This window comes from Capricornis sumatraensis, chromosome 3, assembly GCF_032405125.1.
Source record: "Capricornis sumatraensis isolate serow.1 chromosome 3, serow.2, whole genome shotgun sequence".
Taxonomy (NCBI): Eukaryota; Metazoa; Chordata; class Mammalia; order Artiodactyla; family Bovidae; genus Capricornis; species Capricornis sumatraensis.
The window spans coordinates 4184004-4208207 of NC_091071.1; the positions used below are offsets into that span (position 1 = coordinate 4184004).

The 24204-nt window shown below is 47.8% G+C and overlaps 1 protein-coding gene across 1 annotated transcript; it reads left to right on the forward strand.

Annotated features, from left to right (window-relative positions):
* The first annotated feature begins 997 nt into the window (after window positions 1-997).
* Window positions 998-23630, forward strand: RSPH10B (radial spoke head 10 homolog B). The gene is made up of 19 exons (XM_068969194.1): window positions 998-1254; window positions 3113-3188; window positions 5277-5345; window positions 7105-7278; window positions 7484-7569; window positions 8174-8294; window positions 9527-9703; window positions 10698-10857; window positions 11484-11605; window positions 13854-14043; window positions 15392-15506; window positions 16705-16784; window positions 16885-17033; window positions 17596-17703; window positions 18631-18774; window positions 19385-19510; window positions 20923-21016; window positions 22280-22478; window positions 23462-23630. The coding sequence occupies exons 1-19, from the start codon at window positions 998-1000 to the stop codon at window positions 23628-23630; spliced, it is 2616 nt and encodes an 871-aa protein (XP_068825295.1).
* Window positions 23631-24204: the final 574 nt, after the last annotated feature.

A 24204-nucleotide genomic window follows, 5' to 3' on the forward strand; every position in this document is an offset into this window, starting at 1 on the left:
CCTGCTTGATGTACTGGGATGTCTTCAGTGGGGCCAATTTTGGGGGGCCACGAATACTATGGCTTTGCAGCCCCGCCCCTCAGCTCTGGGACCTCGGGCAAATGATTAACACAAGGTTTCTTGTCTGACATAGGAGGCCTCAACGTATTGTCATGCTGTCCCAGGGAGTAGGTAGCGATGGCTGCAAGTTTGAAAATAGGAAAGTGACAGAATAATTGATTTTGTGCATCGTCTTATTTAATCCTTATAAGCAGTGCAGTTCAGTTCAGTCACTCAGTCGTGTCCGACTCTTTGCGACCCCGTGAATCGCGGCACACAGACAAGTTACTATTATTCCTGTTTGACATCTGAAGCAGAAGGACCATTGGGAAGGGGACAATGCAGAAGCCTGGGTTCAGCTCCTGAGCGCTTTGCCAGGGGGACGTACAGGGGGGCTTTTCCAGTATGAGCTGGTGGTAGGTAAGATTTTAGAGGTTAGGTTGATATTTTTTTCCCACAAAGGGTTACCTTTCTCACTGGAACACTATTTGAAAAGAAATGATAGATGGTGGTTCTAATTTAAAAAATCTTAGGACAATGCAATATTGAAATTGCATTTTATAACTTGGTGATACTTGATCCTTGTAATTAATTTTTCAGACTGTAAGAAGAGAATGATAATGACATTGGGGCTGTAAAACTAAAATTGTAGGGACTTCCTTGGTGGTCCAGTGACGAGGACTCTGTGCTCCCAATGCCAGGGGCTCAGGTTCCATCCCTGGTTGGGGAACTGGATCCCATATGCCACAACTAAGACCTGGCTCAGCCAAATCCATAAATATAAATAGCTTTTTAAAAAGACTAAAATTGTAACGATGAGTGAAACCCTCAAGTATTCAGAGACATAATTTTTATTTTTCAGATAAAACTCCCCAGCTCCTTGAAACACACAGCTTTCAACTGAAGGAGTCATTGGATACTTATCTAAATAAAGTGAACCTTAGGTCTTCTAAAGGCCATGGTGAAAGAAAAGAAAAGAGCAGATAAAAAGGGGGACAAGTCCGCCCGTTCTCCCTCGTCTCCCTCTGATTATCCAGAGTTTGCCAAACAAGATGGCAGCGCTGCTAGGCAAGACGCGTCGCCGAGTGCCGTGCCACCACTGGACGTGCCGCTCAAGGACCCGGCAGGCAAGAGAGAGGCCAAAAGCGACAGTGTGCCGAATGAAGATGCCACCCAGTATGAAGAGCCCCTTCTGACCAAACTCATAGTAGAAAGGTGATTTCTTCCTTTCTTTTAAATGTTTCTTTCTTTTCTTACTTGGCTGTGTGGGGTCTTAGTTGCAGCAAGTGGGGTCTAGTTCCTTGACCAGGGACTGAGCCCAGGCCCCCTGCACTGGGAGCCCGTATGGAGTCTTAGCCACGGGATCACCAGGCAGTCTTGACTTTTCTTTCTTCTTGCACGGTAATTTAATGAGCTGCCTCTTCCACATTCCTGTGTCTCCGACCTCCATGCTGTCTGTTCTCTGTCTGTGAATGATCTCTTATAGTTTTACTTCGCACCTCACCCAAGTCCTCTTGCCTGGAAAATCCCATGGACCGAGGAGCCTGGTGGGCCGCTGTCCATGGGGTCACTAAGAGTCGGACAGGACTGAGCGACTTCCCTTCCTTCCTTCTGTCTCCCTAGACGACTGTAAACATCTATGCCTTTGGCATTGTTGCGTCTCCGTGAGTTTTTGGTTCATTTTTTTTAATGCCCTACTAGACATCGTCCACTGATCTTGCGTCCCAAGGCAAAGACTGCAGGACTTGAAATACCACAGTCAGGATTTGAGTCTTAGCTCTAGGATGCCAGCCCCATCGCTGAACCTTTCTGAGCCTCAGGTTCTTAATGGGGGGAAATAAATGAGAATTCGCACCTTAGAAGGTTTCTCTGGATGCTGCTGTTTCTCTCCCAGCTGTGGGTTCATCCCTTGGTCCCCGTTTCTCTTAGGGCATCACTATTTCCCTACATCCAGGCCTGAAGTCGTAGAACTAATCTCCTCATCCTAGGTTTTCTAATATTTACTCTTCTCTGGATTCTTGGAATACGCCCACTGTGGTCAGGGCTGTTCCAGGTCCATTTGTTTTCCACCTCACTCGCCTCAGAGCCTGGAGGTGAGCAAGGTGATAAAGTCACACGTTATCAGTTTGGAACTAAAAATCTGGGCACTGTTCTTGGCACCTCCCTTGCCCAAAGCCAGCACATCAGCAAGCCCTATTGGTTCTACATCCAGAATACATCTTAAAAAAAAAGTTTTAAAATTATCATAGTGAAATATACATATTTTAAATCCTTTTATGTGTAAATCAGAGGCATTAAGTACACTCTCCACGTTATGCAGCCATCCCCACTGTCCATTTCCAGAATGTTTTCACACCCCAGATGGAAAACTGTCCGGAATATTCCCAATGCTTTCATCTCTCTCACTGCCCACTGCTCCCTCCCAGCAGCTCACTCTTCCCCCAAGTCTGTTCTCTGAAGCAGCCAGAGTGATCTTTTTAAGATGTAAGTCTGGTCCTGTCCAACCCAGTTCTGAAAACCCTCTCATGATTCCTTCTAGAGCTTTGTACTTAATGGCAAGTCTTTATCTCAGCCCACCTGCCTGCCCACCCAGCTTCTGCCTCCCCTGGTCTCCCTCCCATCACTCCCCTCCTCAGTGTGGTCCAGCCATGCAGCTGAGCTTGAGACAGCGGGCTCTTTCCTGCCTCAGAGCCTTGGCACCTGCAGTTCCCTCCTCCCAGGGATCCTCTTCTCAAGGTTCTTTGTTACCAGGTAACTCCTCCTCATTCAGGGTCACCTTCCCCGACCATTTCTTTCACAAAAATTGAATGTGGTCTGGAATCATCGTGTTCATTTGTTTTCCTTTTGATTGTCTGTCTCTCCTCTTTGGACCATAAACTTCTGAGGGCAGGAACTTGTTCACAGCCCAAGCCCCAGTGCTCAGAAAGGGCAGGCACACAGTGGTCCTGGGCGCATGTTGGGGGAACATGAGAGATCGTTTGCACGTCTTCACTGATACTGCTTTTCTGTTATAACCCCCAGTCACTGGCGTTTCCTCACATGATTCACTGCCTTGAGCTTTATGTCATTGCAGCTACGAAGGGGAAAAAGTCCGTGGACTATATGAGGGAGAAGGGTTTGCCATCTTCCAAGGAGGCTGTACCTACCGGGTGAGTTACACGTTTTGGGACTGGGCAAGGCAGACAGTGTGGGGTGATCATCTTAGATTTGCGTCTTCGGAAACGTCCTCTGATTCCAATTCCAGAATACTTAATGCTGATTTTATTGTGAACTCTGAGTACATATTTTAAGGCAAAAACATGATCAGAACAATTGAAATAATCGTTTTAGATTTTTTTTTCCTTCTCCCAGTTTTAGATTTTCTTTTCCTTTTCCTGATTTTTATTTATTGGACAAACAACATTAAGGTCACTAAAGTAAATAACAAAGAGTAAAATTAAAATCCCAGCATCCTTTTGCCATAAATTTTTTCAGTTTTCTGTGTCCCTTTTATTTCCTGAATGGATGAATCGGTATTTTTACGTGGGCGTGTTGATTTTGTAGATAACATCTTGAATCTTTTTTTTCACTTAGGACTACATTGCTATATTGATGTATGCTTTTCATAAGTTAAAAGTTTGTGGTAAAATGTACATTAAATTTACCATTTAAGAAAAAAGGTTTACTATTTTTTAGTGTAAATTTCAATAATGTTGGGCTTCCCTGATAGCTCAGTTGGTAAAGAATCTACTTGCAGTGCAGGAGACCCTGGTTCCATTCCTGGGTCAGGACGATCCGCTGCAGAAGGGATAGGCTACCCACTCCAGTATTCTTCCCCGGTGGCTCAGCTGGTAAAGAATCCGCTTGCAATGCAGGAGACCTGGGTTCGATCCCTGGGTTGGGAAGATCCCCTGGAGAAGGGAACGGTGACCCACTCCAGTATTCTGGCCTGGAGAATTCCAAGAGGGGTTACAAAGAGTCGACACCACTGAGTGACTTTCACTTCCGTAATGTTAAGTCTGTCCACCTTCTTGGTCAGCTGTCATCTCCATAACTTTTTCATCCTCCCAAACTGAATTGAACACTAACTCCCCATTCCCTCTTCCATAATTAGTATTTTAATTATTGCACAGTGCTCTGATTTAACATTCAGAGCTACGCCACAATTGTTAGATACTTTGGGGGTATTTTGGGGGTTTTTTTGTGCCTGTTTATCCATGAGGCTATAGTGGAGGTATTCATTCATTCATTGAGATTATCTAAGAAATATGTGCTTGTTGTAGGAGAACAGATTTTTTTGTAGTTGAGGTCAAAAAGCATGGGTTTCAATACCCTGATTTTTCCCCTTAACATGTTTCTTGTCCTGTGTAGTAAAAAACCCTTAAAAATACCATTTATGGGAATTCCCTGACCATCTAGTGGTTAGGACTCCACAATTTCACTGCTAAGGGACCAGGTTCAGCCCCTGCTTGAGGAACTAAGATCCCATGAGCCAGGGAATAAAGCCAAAAAAAAAAAAAAGGCCATTTATTATGGTTGAATAGTATTCATTAAAATGTCCCATCTGTCTTTGGGATAAATACTTACAATTTCCAATAAGAGAAAACAAAATGTGACACTGAAAATGTCATCATTTTTGATATTCAGATGATGGTTTAATCAGTTCCGTCAAGTCTAGATGGAGCTTCCCAGGTGGCTCAGTGGTTAAGAATCCACCTGCCAATGCAGGAGATACAAGAGACTCGGGTTCGATCCCGGGGCTAGGGAGATCCCCTGGAGAAGGAAATGGCAACCCACTCCAGTATTCTTGCCTGGAAAATTCCAAGGGCAGTGGAGCCTGGTGGGTACAGTCCATGGGGTTGCAAAGAGTTGGACACGACTGAGCGACTGAGGACATCTGGTGTAAATAATTAAAAAAAAAAAAACCTTTAAAAAAAAAAAAGTTTGAAATGCAAAACCCAAAGCATATGAGTTCTTTTGAATGGTAGTTTTCCAACAGCTTAGTTAGGAGAGGAAGGCTGAATTCAGAGCTCAGTTTAACAACTGCTTAGCACTGCCTGGTGTCAGTTTTAGGGACCTAGGTTTTTCTGGACTCCTCAGATCCTTTTTAGAACCAGATGGACGCCAGCGCGGTGCCAGCTCCCAGCTGAATGCTGGACCAGCATTTTGTGGAACACGGTTCCCTTTTAAGAGCTGAATCCCTGGGTGGGAGTTATATGAAATCAAAATTGGGCCTGAGGCTTTGTTCTGTTTTGAAGGGCATGTTCTCCGAAGGACTCATGCACGGACAGGGGACTTACATCTGGGCTGATGGACTGAAATACGAGGTAAAGTGTATAATATGTTGCAGTTCTAAACTAACTATGTAATTTAACGGTAGGTTCCCACAGGTTCCTAGCTAGTATCAGGGTCTTCCCTGGGCGGTCCAGTGGTTAGGACTCTGCATTTCCACTGCAGGGGACCTGGGTTCCATCCCTTGTTGGGGAACTAAGATCTGGCCTCCTGCATAATGCAGCCAAAAGGAAAAAAAAAAAAGCGAGTTTCATAAAAATTGCTCAGCACATGGGTTAAAAAAATCCACAGACCAAAAGAACGGAGGTGACAAGTAAGTCGTTACTCTAGGGGCCCCTCTGGAAACTGTCACCAGTTTCCAGTTCTGTCTGTATATTCTAGAGATAGTCTTCAGCCTCTCCCACCTTTTTATAAACAGAGGTACTTTATTTACTTACTTTTTATTTACTTATTTGGCTGTGCCGGGTCTTAGTTGCAGCCTTTGGGATCTAGTTCCCTGACCAGGGATCGAACCCTGGCCCCCTGCATTCGAAACTCGGAGTCTTAGCCATTAGGCCACCAGGGAAGTCCCAGAGATAGTTCATTATACCCTCTCTTCTGCCCCTGTGTTTTTCTAGAGATCAGATCACATCCATTGGCTGAGATCAATCTATTTTTACTGGCTACTTATGTTCCGTGATATGGGTTTCACGTATCCCATCTTGCTGGGCTGAGGGGAGTATGTATTTTTAGATCGGTGTCTCCACAATGTGGGTGGGCCTGAAACACTGCTCTGAAAATCACAGTTGCAGAGCTGCTAACGCCATGGTGTTTATAAGTCGTAATGAAAGTATTTAAAACGGGGGGCCTAATGCACATACTCAAACAGCCCCAGGAGGGAAACAGGCATGTCTGGGCCAGGTGGGCAGCTGAGTGGACTGGGCAGCGGGAGACGGGGCTGGGCAGAGCGAGGGAAGGGCATCCTCTGTCACCATCATGGAGGGAAGAGAGCACCCAAGGTCCAGGGCAGCAGAGGATTGGGCGCCAACTGCCATTTCAGGCCAGGCTTTCCCAGGAACGCATCTCTTCCCCCAGACCCTGCCGCCTGGCCTGGCCTCTGGTTCATTTATCATCTCTGGAAGGTCAGGTGGGGCTGATTCCGGTAGACGTTGCCCCCTCCAACACACACACCAGCCCAGTCAGGAGGGTTTATGGGTTCCTGCTCTCTCAGACGTGTGCTCAGGAAGGTCCCTGGCCTCCTGGAACGTCTGGTGAGATCTCACCTCCAGAGGCTCACGTTCCTGGAGAGGAACCCAAAGCCTCCAGGCTGAGATGTGCAGGAACTCGTGCTATGCACCCCTCCGGGGCCCCGACCACAGGGGATTATCTGAAAGGCACCCCTGGGGCAGGCAGTCAGCTGATGTGTCTGCAGAGTGTTGGAGTTTCCACCGGCCAACACTGAGCCTGGCTAATGGTCAGCGTCTCCTGGGAAGCAGTGAATTAGTCTCCCTTGAGGCGGGTTACAGAGTCCAGAGTTGCCAAGGCCAGGCTTGGGAGGCGCCCCTGCACCATGTCTCCTGCCGGCTTCCTGGAGCTCTGTCGGCTCACAGCCTTCCCGGTCGTTCATTCCACCTGGGTTTCTGCTCGGTGCCGGGACGCGGTGAGGGAGGCTGGGCTGTGCAGGGACGGGAGGAGGGGGCTGGGGGCTCAGGGGGTTCTCAGCCGTTACCTTGGGAAAAGAGGCCGGCGTGGTCTCTGCGTCTCCAGGTGAGGGATCTCCCCGTTTCCTTCTTTCTGATGGCCGTGTTGCCACAGGGCGACTTTGTGAAGAACGTCCCCATGAACCACGGCGTCTTCACGTGGCCAGATGGCAGCACCTATGAAGGAGAGGTGGTCAGCGGCATGAGGCACGGATTCGGCATGTTCAAGTGCAGCACGCAGCCTGTGTCCTACATCGGCCACTGGTGCCACGGCAAGAGACACGGAAAGGTGGGCGAGGCAGCCACGCACGTGACCACGTCCTCAGTCACAAACCGGAAGCATGAGCCCGGTTTTACATCTTACCGAAGATGTCGTAAGGATGACCTCTCCACATCCTTCAGATGCCCTAAAATCATACGCTTCTATCTTTACCTTTTTAAAAAACCAGTTTTATGAGGTTTGATTTTTTTTTTAATGGTATTCCTTGTTCTAGGGCTCCATTTATTATAATCAAGAGGGCACCTCTTGGTATGAAGGAGACTGGATATACAACATCAGAAAGGGCTGGGGGATAAGATGGTAGGTATCTGCGGTCTCCTCCCCTCCCCTGTCATGTTTCGGGTGCTAGTGAAAAGCATTTGTGGCCCCAGATAGCTTTTCCCTGAGGCTATTTAAAGATAAGGTGCAGAACTTACAGAGAATACATTTGCTGTATAAGCAGGGTGGAATATTTAGATTCAGCTGATGGAGCCAAATATTTTGGGCAAAGAAATAAAATATCTGGGGCAAAATGTTAACCAATATTTTGGTTTTAATTATTTTAATTAAATATTTTAATTTTAACATTAACCAAAGTATTAACCATAATAGTATAGGGAATTGTTTTTAAAAGATTAAAAAAGAAAAAAGCGCTATTCTTATCCACTTTGTCAGATAATTTAATGATCAAAAGGTTTTATACAGTGACCTATTCTCCCCCCACCCACCCTCCACAACCCCCACCCCTGGGAGAGCTGCTTTTGCAAACCTCATGCCTGTCCACTGAATTCAAATACAGGGAAGATTGTATGGGCACAAGGGCTGGATTTCTTCACAGGTGTTTAGGGAGAAAGTTTAAGATAAAGTCCTTCAAGGTAAATGAACATGAGATAACCGGTTTTACCTGTTTGGTTTGTGGCCCTAGTTACAAGTCCGGGAACATATACGAGGGTCAGTGGGAGAACAGCATGCGCCACGGGGAAGGTAGGATGAGGTGGCTGACGACTAACGAGGAGTACACCGGTCAGTGGCGGCACGGGGTCCAGGTACCAGCGGGTCTCCGCAGAACGCGCCCAGAGGCGGGGCTTCCCTGGTGGCTCAGCGGCGAGGAACCCGCCTGCGGTGCAGGAGACATGAGTTTGGTCCCTGGGCCAGGAAGATAAGCCGGAGAAGGAAATGACAACCGACTCCAGTGTTCTTGCCTGGGAATTCCCACAGACAGAGGAGCCTGGTGGGCTACAGTCCATGGGGTCGCAAAGAGTCAAACACAACCGAGCCACCGTGTAACAACAGTAGCAGCAACCCAGCGGCAGGCGCTCTGCTGACTCTCAGGCCGCGATTTGTTTCTTGGGTATCGTGTGGCAATCTGAAATTCAGGCAGTGTTAAATTTAGAAACTCCCGTAATGATTACTCGACTAAATCAGCCTTTAAACAATTTTCAGTTTTCTTTTCCTTTTTCTGTTGCTTGGCCATGCCGCCTGGCATATGGGGGTCTTAGTTCGCTGAGCAGGGGTTGAGTCCATCCTCCTTGCTGTGGAAGTGCAGAGTCCTAACCACTGGACTGCCAGGGAAGCCCCTAAATCAGCCTCTTTTTTAAAAAAAATTACTAACGTGTAGTTGATTGACAGCTTTGTGTTAATTTCTGCTGGATGACTTGGTGATTCAGTTACCCACGTATACATATTCTTTTCCATTATGGTGTATCACTGATGACCGAATATAGTTCCCTGTGCACTACAGTGGAAAGTTACCGTCTGTTCATTCCAAAAGTAGTAGTTTGCATCTGCTAATCCCAGACTCCCAGTCTTTCCCTCCCCTACTCCCTCTTCCCCTTGGCAACCACAGGCCTGTTCTGTGAGTCTGTTTCGTAGATACAGTCACTTGTGCTGTATTTTAGATTGCACATATGATCTATATCGAACGGTATTTGTCTTTTTCTTTCTGGCTTCAGTCCAGGTCCTGTCATCTCTAGGTCCATCCATGTTGCTGATGGCATCATGATTCCGTTCTTTCTGTGGTTAAATCAGCCTTTTAAAAAGCGCTGTTTTGTTAGCATTTACTTTTCTCTAAAGGTCTCGCACACAAGTTAGGTTCTTTGACTGGTAAGTTCATCAGTCCCGTGACTCCTGTGAGGACGGAGTCTGTGCGACCCCAATCCCCATGCTTTTTGCCCCTTCAGATGAGCCCCTGTATTTGATTCATACCTTATTTGAATAGATTCAGGTACAAAGAGGAAATGTTTTGAGTATTTCTCATGGAAATTTGCCTTCTTTTCAGAACGGCCTTGGCACACACACATGGTTTCTAAAGAGAATCCCCTACTCCCAGTATCCTTTGAGAAACGAATACGTAGGAGAGTTTGTGAACGGATACCGCCATGGCCATGGGAAGTTCTACTATGCCAGCGGAGCCGTGTATGAGGGAGAGTGGGTCTCCAATAAAAAACACGGCATGGTAAGTACAGACCTGTGAAGGTTGCATCTCGAAGGTTATGTAAAGGCATGACTTTTTCTACCTAGGAAACTGTATCAGCCGTTCTGCGTAGGCTAGCTTACCGATTTAAGATGATTGAGTGTGTGTTAGTTGCTCCGTCATGTCCAACTCTTTGTGACCCCATGGACTGTAGGCCACCAGACTCCTCTGTCCATGGAATCCTCCAGGCAAGAATACTGGAGTGGGTAGCCATTCCTTTCTCCAGGGGATCTTCCCAACCCAGGGACTGAACCTGGGTCTTCTGCGTTGCAGGAAGATTCTTTACCATCTGCACCACCAGAGTAATTTCTAACGTATCATCAATTTCCTGTATATTTAGAGTTTATTTAATTAGTCTGTGGTGTATGTGTATGTTAGGGTGGTTTTGGTTGCAAGTAACTGAAAATCTAGCTTAAATCTTTCTCTTTCATCCATCCACGTCTCTCCTACCATGTCAGCGTCACTATTATGCTGCTTCTCCCTCATGACTGCAAGATGGCTGTTGTGGTTCCAGGCTTCTCACCTACATGCCCCACTAAGTAGAAGGAGAGAAGAAACTTCTTTCACAGACATTTTCCACACATGTCTTTAGCTTTACTGAGCTGGATTGGGTCATTTGCCCACCTCTGAGTCAGACCAACTATTGGCCTGGGTGTGACAAATATCAAGATAAGTCCCCATTCTGCGATAGGCACCTCTGCTGGTCATTATTTAATAAGGCACATTCTGTGACCTAGGGGTGCTCAGGGTTATGGAGAGATGGTGGGGGAGATACAGAGAGAGGAGAGGAAAAGGGGACTTGGGAGAGAGGATCTACGCTGTGACTTGAGACTCTATGAGCCTGACTCTGTGTGAGCTAAGTGCAGATCTTAGCAAATGAAAGCTTCCCAACTGTTGAAAAGATACTGATGTAGATTTACCAGTGGTTTCTAAAAATCTTTCCCTAAGCTGCAAACAGCTGTCTTTCTCTCTGCAGGGCCGATTAACCTTCAAGAATGGGCGTGTGTATGATGGCCTGTTTTCCAAGGATCACATCGTGGTGTTTCCGAATCTGGACGGGGAAGTGATGAGCTACCCGAACTCGCCTTCAGAGGGTGCCTTCAAGTGCCAGCAGTGCAAGCCCTCCACCAGTGCTGGTAGGAGCGTCCGCTTCCAGCTGGAGGGAGGCTGACGGGTAACAGTGCATCAAACTTAAAGTGTTAGTTGCTCACTCCTGTCCGACCCTTCGTGAACCCATGGGCCTGCCAGGCTCCCCTGTCCATGGAATTCTCCAGGCCAGAATACTGGAGTGGGTTGCCGTTCCCTTCTCCAGGGGATCTTTCTGAACAGGGTTTGAACCCTGGTCTCTTGCATTGCAGGCAGATTCTTTATCACTGATATAAAAACATGTACCTAATATTTCAGAAGAAAACACAAGTTTCCTGTGAGCAACTGCTGTCTTTAAAAAAAAAAAAATATATATATATATATATAAGATTTATTTATTTGGTTTTGAGGGGTCTTAGTTACAAATGCAGGATCTTTTGTTAAATTGGGACATATGGGATCTAATTCCCTGACCAGGGGTCAAACCCCGGCCCCTTGCATTGGGAGTGCAGAGTCTTAGCCGCTGGACTACCAGGGAAGTCCCCACAACTGCCTTCTTGTAGGTTTTTGAATACTCTTATGTCACACTTTTACAGAAAATCATTTTGACATAACGTTTGAAACATTTCAATATTGCTTTTCACAATTATCCCCTGTATTTGCCTTCATTTGCTAGAAATCATGAGAAAGCTTGATGGCAATGAAAGTAATTCCTTGTTAGGCTCGAGCCTCGAGCTGGATCTCAGTTTATTGCTGAAAATGTACCCTGAGAGAGACCAGTCAGAAGAAAAGAAGCAGGTAAAAACCTTCTTTGTTAGAAATACATATATATATTTTGGGCTTAAATCTGAGCAAACTCTCCGTAGTCTTGGGGAGATACTGTTGATGACTGCTGCTCCGTATCAAGTATTTTTTATACACCTGGGAGTCACCTGGCTTAAATATCCTCTCATTTAATTTTCTAGAATCCCATGTGAGTGAGCCGGCTTCCTGAGAAAATGGAAGTTTGGATGGAAGGACCCCGTGAATTACCCAGAGCTTCCCTGGTGGCTCAGATGGTAAAGAATCTCCTGCAATGCAGGACACCTGGGTTTGATCCCAGGGTTGGGAAGATCCCCTACAGATGGATAGTGGCAGCCTGCTCCAGTATTCTTGCCTGGAGAATCCCGTGGTCAGAGGAGCCTGGCGGGCTACAGTCCATAGAGTCACAAAGAGCTGGACACAACCGAGCAACTAACACTTTCACTTTTTTTCCAAGGGTCAGTCAACCCCTGCCCCTCTGGCTTGGTCTGAAGGCCAAGGCTGTGGTCACCTCACTCTGGAGGACATTAATTCTGCTGTGTGTTGTCATAGGCTTCTGGGCTTCAAAAGAACTTCAGACCCTTAGAAATTATTCACAATGTTGAAATACTTAGAGAAAAAATTATGTGTAGCTGGACCTCGTTTCATGAGCATGTGTCTAATCCCAACCAGCTGTTTACACCTGAGGATCGTGGACTGTGAAGTCCAGCCCACTCTTCAGTTCTCCAGAGCTCAGCTCAGGCACTGGCCCTCCAGGCCGCTTTGTCCTTAAATCCGTCTCTTGTCCCTCCCTGACTCTGTTCTGTAAGGAGACTTCCTTCCTGTATGTGTCTTGTGATATAGACTAGATTTTCAGCTTCCTGAAGAAAATTCTGTGTCCTTTGGAGCAGGGTTTTCAATAGGGCCAACTCCACTTGCTTATCCAACTGAGTTGAATTTTCAAAGGCAGGAGTTGATGCTGAAAGTGATACATGCCTGATGGAGCCGCCCGGCTGGGACTTCCCTGTCTCCATAGGGACCCCAAATCCAAGTCTTCACATTTTCTGATGTTTTTTTTTTTTCAGAGGGTGACGCATGGGACTCAAGGTTTGGGGAAACAGGACACTGTGTAGGCTGCAGTTTTGTGGGTCTGAGGAGTCTGGGGGCAGCATAAGGCCACTGAGGGCCTGGGGAAAAATGATAGACGGTGAATGGTGACAGAGGGGGTGGCGAGCAAAGCAGTGACTGTGACTGTCGCCTATTTCAGGCTTTCAGCGTTACGTGGCATGTTAGTTGTATGTTTTTCTGTCTGCTGTTTGTCAGGTTAAGGAGTTCCTTTCTATTCCTAATTTGCTGAGGGTATTTATCATGAAGGGGTATTAACAGTTTTTGCCAAATGGATTGGTATGATTATGTGGTAGGATAAATTACACTGATTGAGTTTTCACATGTTGAACCAGCCTAGCCATCACAGGATAAACCCCACTTGGTGCTGATGTATTCTTCTTTTTTATATATTGGCTACCTTCAGTTTGCTAATTTAAAAAAAAATCTTTATATTTTTGGCCATGTGGCTTGTGGGATCTTGGTTCCCCAACCAGGGATCGAACCCCTGTCCTTGGCAGTGAAAGTACGGAGTCCTAACCACTGGACCACTAGGGAAGTCCCTGACTTGCTGTTATTTTGAGGATTTCTGTGCCTGTGTCCATGAGGGATATTGATGTGTGTGTGTGTGTGTGTGTGTGTATGTGTTTGTACACACTCAGTTGCTCAGTCGTATCTGACTCTTTGTGACCCCATGGACTGTAGCCCGCCAGGTTCCTCTGTCCATGGGATTCTCCAGGCAAGAATACTGGAGTGGGTTGTGATTTCCTCCTCCAGGGGCATCTTCCTGACCCAGGGATCAAACTGACGTCTCTTGCATTGGCAAGCGGATTCTTCACCCCTGAGCCATTCATCTGTAGACAAGAGACTTTTGTTCCTGCCGTGGAGATGGGATGAATCAGGGTAGAATAGGACAGAGCTATAGGAAAGTAATTCCACTGTTGAGATAACAGCATGTCTTCCCATTCTCATTCAGAAATTGCATGTTATTGACTTTGGAATGGTTAGGGAGACTATAACATTCCCTGAGCTCTTATAGTGAGTGGTAAGAGGTGAATGCTACTGCATGTGTGACCTCGTTTAATTTAGAAAGCAAGTTTTTTTTTTTTTACCGTGGTTCTTATCAGGTCAGTTGAAGATTCGTGTGGTTTTCTCTTCTCAGGTAGAATATGCTATCTTAAGAAACATTACAGAATTAAGAAGAATCTACAACTTTTACAGCAGCCTGGGCTGTGACCGCTCCCTGGATAACACCTTTCTGATGACAAAACTTCACTTCTGGAGGTTTCTCAAAGACTGCAAGTTCCATCACCATAACATAACCCTTGCTGATATGGACAGAGTGCTCAGTGGTGAGTATTCCAGGTCCTTCCCGTCTGTTCTAAAGGGTCGTGTAACATCTCAGCACCTTGAAACCAATTAGGAAATGTTGAGGGAGCGAGGAAGGCACATGTCTGGAGAGGTGTTCCAGGAAGCAGCATGTGCGCTTGTTCCCAAGGTGCTTAAAATGCAACTGAAGACAGAATCTAGTGAAATAACAGCAGTAGTCGAAGACCATCCATAGCAGGGTCAGCAAAGTGGGTCCATGGGCAAAATCCAGCCCACTGGGCGTTCTTGTAAATAAAGTTTTATTGGAACATAGCCTTGTTCACTTGTTGATGTCTTGTCTGTGGTTGCTCTTGCCCTGCAAAACTGGACCTGAGTGGTTATGGCACAGACTCTCTGGCCCAGAAGGCCTAAAACATTTACCATCCGGCTCTTTACAGAGTATGCTAGGTATACAGGTAGCATACAGGACACGCACGGTAATGCCCTTTACCATCTCAGTGCCCACCAATCCCCGACCGTTTCCTTGAAAACCCACCAAGCCTCAGTGACTCATAATTAAATATCTCTGTGACAGAGTATGCTGTCCTGTACACATGCATATGTCCTCTGGTCTATAGTTTTTATATATATTAAAAAAACACCAAATTGTAAGGTCAGAAGCAGAGAAGATCAGGGAGGGCTTGGAATAGTCTAGAAAGGGCTTTAGGTAATTTTAGGTTGGGCTTGATTTCAGGTTAAAAATTTTGTGCAGTAAAATTAACAGTTTTGAAAGTTTTACTCTCTGTAGCTGAATTGTAGGAGGCAGGTTCGAAGGTCTCAAATTACCTACTTGGTAGAGCTAATATCAACCCTGGTGGCTCAGATGGTCAAGAATCTGCTTGCAACATGGGACACCTGGGTCTGATCCCTAGGTCAGGAAGATCCCCTGGAGGAGGAAATGGCAACCCACTCGAGTATTCCTGCCTGGGAAATCCCTTAGACAGAGGAGCCTGCAGGGCTGCAGTCCATGGGGTCACAAAGAGTCGGACACGTTTCAGCAACTAATACATGTGCGTCAAGCAAATCTATGGGCGGCATTTACCAATGGCATTTGCTCACTTGGTGTTCTTTGTGTGTGTATCAACTGCAAATTTTAGTTTTTGAAACATACTTCAAACCCATTAAAAATTAGCAGCATTAATCACGTAGCCCGCCAGGCTCCTCTGTCCATGGGATTCTCCAGGCAAGAGTACTGCAGCGGGTTGCCGATTTCCTCCTCCAGGGGATCTTCCTGACCCAGGGATGGAACCCACATCTCCTGTGTCTCCTGCATGGGCAGGTGGATTCTTCACCCTTTCAGCCGTCAGGTCCTCTCCAATTTTCTTATTTTAGCCAATAACGACATACCAGTGGAAGAAATTCACTCTCCATTTACCACATTACTTTTGAGGACATTTTTGAACTACCTCTTGCAGCTGGCTTACCACATTCATCACAAAGAATACCAGTAAGTTCTCCTTCTGGGCCCCTGTGTAGGATGGGGGCTGAGCGAACCGTCACGATTGTCATAATATTGTTCTCTTTCCTCGGATATTCATGATTATTTTTCGTACTCTTGAAGTATTAGGAACAAAAGTTTCTTACAAACGTTAGCCACCCAGACCATGAGAAGCAAAATTAAAAACTGTGAAAACCCTTCTGATGCAGGTCACGTGTCAGTATTGCAAATAGCCCTCAAGTTTTTTACTCAGAAATAGTCACCACCAACTCTTCCTTAGAATTTCCTGTCTTTCTCAGAACAAATTTGATACTGCATCTTTTTTTTTTTTTAATAAAAGCCTTTGATTTTGAAATAATTGTGGACTTTCAAGAGTGTGACCAAGGTAACACAGAGAATTGGTTTATAGTCTGTATCCTGCTTCCCCAAATGATTACGTCTTACAGAATCACGGTGCACTTCTTAAAATGAAGGAATTAACATTGCTACCGTTTGATTAACTGAATTTCAGAGTTTCTTAGGGCTTCCTGAGGTTTTCACTTGTCTGTTCCAAGACCGAATGCAGGGTCCCACCTTGTTGCATTGTCCTATCTCTGTTCAGTCACCAGGTCACATCCAGCTCTTTGCGACCCCATGGACGGCAGCACGCCAGGCTTCCCTGTCCTCTACCACCTCCCCGAGCCTGCTCAAATCCATGCCCATTGAGTCGGTGATGCTATCCGGCCGTCTCATCCTCTGCCGCCCCCTTTCCTTGTCTTTAGCCTTTCCCAGGATGAGGGTGTTTTCCTTTGACTTGGCTCTTTAGTCCCCTACAACTGTGATCGTTTTTTTTTTTTTTTTTTTTTTGGTCTTTTATGATCTTGACACTTTGGAAGAATATTGATTGGTTATTTTGTGAAATATCCCTCGATTTTGCTTTGCTGATGTTTTTCTGTCATCACCCTGAGGTTATGGGTTTGGGGGAAGAATACCGTCATATCAGGGGTGCGTGACATCAGTCTGTCTCATCACTGGCAGTGTTACCTGTGAGCACGTGACTCAGCACTGTCAGCCAGGTTTTCTAGAGCAGACTTACTGCTTTCCCTTTTCTGTGCCCGGTCTACTTGGCAGAGAAGCCAGTCACGAGGTCCACCCGGCCCTCCAGGAGCGGGGGACTAAGTTCCATCTCCTGGACGGAGGCGTGATGGTGGTTTCCTTTTAACCGCAGAGACCGAAGCCCGTCGCTCTCTCTGTGCTTTAAAAAAGTGATGAATGAGAACATCCGCCCCAATGCCTGCCGTGTAAAAGGTAAATACAGAACCCGCAGGATTACATGGACCTTAACTGTTTCCCATGTCGAGTTCTGTAATCATCATTCTGCGTGTCGGTGTTTCCACCCCGTCTTCAGGCCATTTATTCTGCGAGGCCCAGCGGACCCTCTATTCAATGACTTACGTGGACAAGTGCTGGGAGATCTACACGGCGCACTGCAGACCACACGCGGCCCCTCCCCACGAGCTCACCATGAACATGAGACACTTCCTCTGGATGTTGCGGGTAACCACTACAGTGGAGCATGGCTTTCTGTTTGTAGCTGTTTTGAGTTTTAATTTAGGAAAGGCAAAATAGTCTAGCTGTGATGTGCAAGGAACAAGTGAGTAGTGCTCCTGGGCTGTCCACGCACAGGTAGGACTGTGGCATGCTAAGGCTGATGGGAAACTGTGGATGAGCGGCACCGGTCCAGGACTGGGTTTCACTGTGGCGTAAGCGAGCCAGGAAACCGCCCCAGCTCCCCCTCACACCCCTCAGCCCACTGTCCATAGACCTCTTCTCCGGGATGTTCAGGTTTCCAAGGGAGGAATTCTCGTAACTCTTCGAGCCTGGGGACATGAACCCAGCTTTCTGGGTTCTTAGGACAGAGTCTGGAGGGAAGGGTCAGTGTGGAGGGAGGGCCCTGCCTACATGCATTTTCCCCTCATTCTCGTCTTCAGTGGGACTGTGACATTTTTAAAAGTACATATATATATATATATATATATATATATATATATATATATATATATATATATCTGTTTGTAGTTAGCAGCCATTATGGTTTGACTGGCTGTTTCTTTTGCAGAGCTTTAAGATGATAAATAAAGAATTGACAGCAACCAAGTTTGTGGAGGTCATAGCAGAGGATAACCCTTCCATGTATGATGGAATCGACAGTAACTTTGAACTTGAGGTTTGTAAAGAGGTGTCACGAATGGCCCAGATCCAACTCAGGCTGTTTGTTCTGCCTTGGGTACCAACGACCAAGATCCTGTCTCCAGCACAGCCGCCTCTCTGAGCCCAGGTCTGACCACCCGGTCACACCCACCAGACTCCTGCCTCTGAACATTCGTACTCAATGCACACCTTCCCCCACATTCTTTTTTTTTTTTTTTTTTTGGCTTGTGTAAGCCATTTCTTGCCTGTAGTTCTGAAGGCTGGCATCAGAAAGCTGCTGGTGGGCCTGGTTCCTGCTGCGGGCTGTGGCGAAGGGTCGGCTCCAGGCCCCGCTCCTTGGCCCGTCGTGGTCGTCTTCTCTCTGTGTGCCTGTCTTGGGGCCGCGGTCTCCCTCTTCTTATGAGGACGGCTGCCATACTGAACGGGGGCCCACCCTGGCGGCCTCAGCTTAGCTCGATTATCTGTAAATCTGAGGATCCTGGGGCTTAGGACTCCCAACCCCTTTTCCAAGGAGGCGCAGTTCAAACCACAACAGTCTTCCTTTCCCAGTCTACCCCTCACCAACTCATGTGCTGCTTCCGTGCAGAACACGGTCATGCCGCCTCAGGGTCTCTTAGCCATTCCAATGTCAGCTGTCACCGGTGCCACTTCTCTCATTGTTCAGGAAAAGAGGAAATACTTATAGTGACGGTCCTCAGTGAGTGAATATGCAGCAACATGTTCCCATCAGATAGAAAAGTGACTTAAAACCTAAGGAGAGAACATACATCCTCATAGATCTCCTAAAGGCTGTAGTTTTTACTGCAAACTGGTGTGTTCCTGTGGCATCCGAGTGCTGAACAAGGTGGCGTTTCCTGGAGGATAGAGACAAACACCCAGAAGAGCCTCTGGCCCACCTCGAGTTGTGTCAGCATTGACCCTTTTATATTTTCTTATATTTCAGCTGGTTTTCCTGGAATTCTTTGAAGCTCTATTAAGCTTCGCCCTCATCTGTGTTCCTGAGCCAGAAACTAAATTCTGTTCAGATTTCCCAGATGATGACCTGTCTGTTAACAAAGCTGGAAGCACTTACCCAGTGACAGCTCAGGTAACAGATAATATCTTAGAATTGACAGAGTAAGGAAGGGCTTTATTCTGGAATGGTTAAACTGTCACCAGAACTATCTTGGGGTTTTGTAACCTTTCAGGAAAGAACTAGTGAAGTCCTAAAGTATTTATTTATTTATTATTGAAAAAAATGTGTTTATTTATTTGGCTGTTGCAGCATGTGGGATCTAGTTCCCCAGTCAGGGATCGAACCCAGGTCTCCTATATTGGGAGCTCAGAGTCTTAGCCACTGGACCACCAGGGAAGGTCCCTTACGTTATTTATTTTGTAAGTTAGGGGAAATGTATTTCCTGGTCTTGACCCAGGAAGCAGACTCCTAGCCGTGCTAAAGGAGCTCTGTCAACAAGCGTCAGAGTGCCTATTGACACCCTTGGGGGCAGGGAGCACTGGGTGGACCCCGAGGCTTACAGCATCTGGGACGATGGGCACGTTCAGTGTCCCAGATGATGGGTTCACAGGTGCAGACACGTCCGTACTTACCGTCACGGCGCGCTTTGGGTGTCATGTGTCGTAAGTCAGTTATACTGCATTAAAGGCCTGTGCATCTCCATGGAAACCAGAAGCCCTCTCGTGTGTCTGTCATTGGTCAGGAAACCCAGAACAGGAGTCCAAGCGCAATACCAAGCCAGGAATCCGACATTCAGTTCAGCAGCACCAAGTCATCTTCGAGCAAGTTGGGTGTCCTGCTCGACATCAGCAAGATAAGGAAGTCAGAGGTGTGTACTGACAGGCAACCGGGAAGACAGCCGAGGCTGCGGCATCGGCCATGGGCACGAGGCTGCGGCATTGGCCATGGGCACGCGCTGGCTGTGCGGTGAGGGCGCCTCTGGGGCCCGGCGTCTGGCAGGAGCAGGAGGCCTATCCTCTCGTGGGCTTCACCTTCTGGGGGAGAGAGGGAAGTGGTGGCACAGCGACAGGAGGCGGCGACGCCTGCGGGGTGCTCAGCCGGTGCCACGCGCTTGCCAGGGTGCTGCTCATCCAAGGCCCAGACGCCCGGTGGGTGCTGCCATCAGCTCCAGGGGGCAGCTGAGGCACAGAGAGGCAGGGTGGCTCGCCCAGCGTCCCGGAGCTGCTGAGCAGCGGCGCTGGGGCAGTCCCGCTCCAGGGTGTGCGCCCGCCCCTGCAGTGCTCTCTGCTGCTTCACACTCAGGCCTCGGGGGTGTGACGAGGAGCGGGGCGGGCGGTGGAGGCTGAGTGACAGGGTGGGCGGAGGGGGGGGTCTTGGGAGGAAGTGACCCCTGAGCGCAGCTGCCGGTCAGCGGAGGGAGTCTGTCCTGCGTGGAGGCCCTGAGGCGGGAGTGGGTCTGGGTGGCTGGGCGGGAAGCGTGGCAGCCGGGGCAGCCGCGTCGGGGCCGGCCAGGAAGGTGCACCAGGGGAGGCAGCGCCCGGCCAGGGGCGCCCGGCTGGAGAGAGACGGAGGCCCGTGAGCAGGGCGGCCTGTCGGCTCCCGGCCGCTGGGCTGAGGGCAGACCCGTGAGGAAGCGCTTGGGATTATCTGCCCGTGTTTCTTGAGTGCTGCGGAATTTGAGAGGGAAAGAGAAGGCAGGGAGGATTCTAAGATTTTTTTGGGCCTGAAGAACTGAAAGGGTAGAGCTGCCGTCTATCATGAAGGGGAGGACCAGGGTTCGACGGAGAGAGGAGTTTTGGGGGGAAAACCTAAGGAGCTGGATTTGCACACATGCTAACTTAAGGTGCCTGAGGAGACGTGCAAGCGGTGACAGCGACGGGCAGCTGGAGGCAGTTTGGGGTTCAAGGGCGAGATCTGCTGGAGGCAGAGATGTGGGTGCATACAGCGTGTGTGAGGTGATTACAGCCACCGAGAGGTGGCTAAGAAACCTTCTCCCAGCAGACCAGGGTGGAGTGTCCCGGGTTTGGTTTCTTGGGGGAGGAGCCTTCCAGTGGATACAGCAGCTCTGTTCCTCCTTTCCTTAACAGGGCCAATATACAGGTTAAAAAGTCAAATTTTATGCAGGTTAAAAACAGTCAAACTAGCATAAGGATGTCAGCCTCGTGAATACTTTTCTGATTATTTACGACATAGAAACTTAGTGTTTGTCTATGATGATGCAGAAGCCATAGTTTGCTTTATGATTTCTCTTTTACATTTAATTTTTTTTTTATGTAAAAGCCCAAAATCAAGAAATCTGTAAGTGATGGAAAAACTTCCAAAGTGAATTTTAAATCTGCAGGCAAAGGGCTCACCTTCTTTTTATCTCAAAGTGGTGAGTATTTTAATTCTAGAACCTTGGTACTAGCAAGCTGTTGCTTGTAAATGACATCACGGTTATTAAAAGGTACAGCCATGTCACCACCGCGGGGAGCTGGCCTCAGGGTGGCGGTAGGTGTGGGTGAGGCGCCTGGAGCGCTGGGGGCGCCTGTGGGTCACCTGGTACCTGCGGCTTGCTCTCTCCACGGATTTGCCTTTTCTGGACACCTCATATAAACGGAATCATCCGTCTTTTACGCCTGCCTGTTTCACTCACAGTTGTCTTGGGGTTCTTTCACGTGGCAGCGCGTATTAGTATTCTGGTCCTCTGTATGGCTGAGTAGTATTCCGCTGTGCGGCTCTTCCCCATTTTTACCTACTCGTCAGCTGACGGACACTCGGGTGGTTTCCAGTTTTCGCTGCCATGAAGAATGCCGCTGTGAACACTGGTGTGCCAGTCTTTGTGGCTGGGTTTTCATGCCCCTTTGCCCTCGTAGACTCTGGCACTGGCATCAAGGCTCTCCCCGTGTCTTCTGCTCTGGGCCCTTCACAGGGACTCCTGGGGCGGAGGCTGCTCTACTCACAGAGCCCTGCGTTTCCACAGGCCCTGCACCCTCACTCCTCTCCCATCCCTGCCGTCAAAGAGCCCAAGAGCCGAAGCAATAGACACAATCAAAAAACAAATGCCGTCTTGACAGATCCCCAGTCTTACTGATATTACAGAACTATCCAAAGCGTTATCCCCCTGGAATCAACTATTTTAAACACATTCCAGAGTGGGTGTCTGCTGCCTTAGTAGATGTGAAGCTATATTCCTTATCAAGTCAGTAATTTTACCTACCTTCTTACTCAATTCAGAGTTAAAATCCTTTAACGTTTTTTTCTTAAAACTGCCTTTAAAGACAATGTAGTCAAAAGCCAAGAGGTTTTTTTCCCTTTCTCTGAAAATGTGGGAATGTTGTAAGTTTTCTAAGATTTTAATTTTAGAAAACCAAAATAGTTAAGCTATTTTAGAAAAAAATATAGATACCAGGAGGCCTGAAGGAAGTGTTGACCATCATAGCTGGGGTCAGCGGATGCCGTCCTTGTTCTGGGGGGTCCCTGAAGCATTTTGCACTCCCTTAACACCCACAAGCCCATGAGGAGCACAGCACCACTCTTATGGGGGACGAGGACACTCAGCCCACCACAGCTAGTGAGAGAACCGGGAACGGGAATGCACACTCCCAACGTTACTCAAGACTGTATCAATGTTCATTTCAATCAGCCTTTCTTGCAGGGAAAAAAGAAAAATCCAAGGATGAACAAAAGGAAAAATTCAACACATGGATCAGTAATATGTACGTCTTTTTTGTGAACACTCTCTTCCAAGCACATAAACATGAAGAAACCCTCAAGGAGAAAGTAAAGGAAAACAGGCTGCAAGATGAAGCAACGGCCCTTCAGAGGAAGATGGAAAACGAGGAGCTGGAAGCAAGGTAACGCGATAAACCTCTTGACTCCCTCCCTCCCTCCTGGGCTCTCGGTCATCTTTCTTTCCTGTCCTCTGCGTTCACCCCGAGCTTCAGGACCAAACACTTGTATTAAAAGGCTATGATGTCAGGGTGTTTCCTGGTGGTCCAGTGGCTAAGACTTCTCTCTCCCAACGCAGGGGGCCTGGGTTCGATCCTTGGTCAGGGAACTAGATCCCACATGCCACGACAAAGATGTGGTACCACCAAATAAATTAAAAAACAAAACACACACACACACAGACACAAGAGTCTACAACTTCCAAAGAGTGGCATGGCCTCGTGTGGGGCTGGGAACCCGTGGCTGCCTGTTCTGTCCTGGCTAAGGGAGCGACGACGCCCTTGTCCCCAGGCATCCACAGGGACACAGCGTAATACAGACCTAGACCGCCCCAGGTCAATTCTCAGCCCCACCACTTACTATACCTGGGTGACCTCTGGCAAGGTCTGTCCCCATGTGCCTGTTTCTGCCCCTGTGGAGGTAGGGGTGACCCCTCGTAGGACTGCTGTGAGGACCGAGGGAGCCCGTGTTTCTGAAACAGTGAGAACAGTGATTGGGCTGTGTTAAGTGTGCAGGCATGGCCGCAGTGTCCAGGCTCAGCCCCACACAGGTCAGTCTCGAGTGCGGATGCTCACCTGTGAAGGGCATCATGAGCCTGCTGGCCTGTGCAGGAGAGCGTTAGACTTAAGAACTAACAGCCGCAGCAGGACTTTCAAAAGGCTGCTCACTAGCTAAGTTGCTGCAGAGACAAGTATTTCACAAGTCACCTAAGATGTGTGCAGTCTGAACTGATGAGATGTCGATGGCGTGACTTTTTATTTCAGGCATAGTGATGACAAACACTGTTGAGATCCAGGTATGGACTACTTTATACCACACGACAGCATAAAAACTGGTTTTGAAATTTCAAAGGAAAAAAAGATACTTTCTTGTGTTTGCTTCTTGTTAGGCTCAACAGCTTGAGAGAGGAAGAGGCCAAAAGACAAGACTACGAGGTGGACATCACCGTGATCAAGGAACCGGTGGACGCCCCCTCCTCGAGTTTCACACCGAGCCCCCCGAAAGAGGACACCGTGGTGTCCAGCAAATCCATCACCAGCAAGAAAAAGAAAAAGTAGATGCCACTCTGTTTGTAAACGAGCCACAAGAACAGGCAGGTGTGAAAGGAGGACACCTTGAGTGTTTCTTGAAAACTGGGGTTTAGGCCCACTGGGTTTAGGGTTTCTGTGGTCGGATCACCGAAATGCCTGTGTTTTGACAGCTTAGCTGAATGAAAATACACACATGGGGGCACTGAATGAGCATTATTCATTGTTTCTTTTTTCTGAATTAAATATAGCACTGGTGATTAAACTTAGTATCTGATAAAACCTACTAGAAAACAGTGGGAGCAGATGAAGCCCTTTACACGTTTCTGCAGCCCCACCCTCTCTGAGCCTGCACGCCTCCTTTGCCGTGGTGACTGCCCTGTGTCCACATCCTGCCTGTCCGTCAGGTGCCGCCTCTCCCGTGGCCTCTGCCCTGGTCCTTCTCCACCCGTTCCCACAGCATAGCAAGCAACGCTGCGCGGACCAGAGGCCGAACAACAAGCATAAAGAGCCAGCAGCATAGCTGGAGGTCACCCAAAGACCTGCCGTCTCTGTTAGGGAAGTATTACAGCTAGTAGTCCTGTTAAATTGAAGAGGAGACACC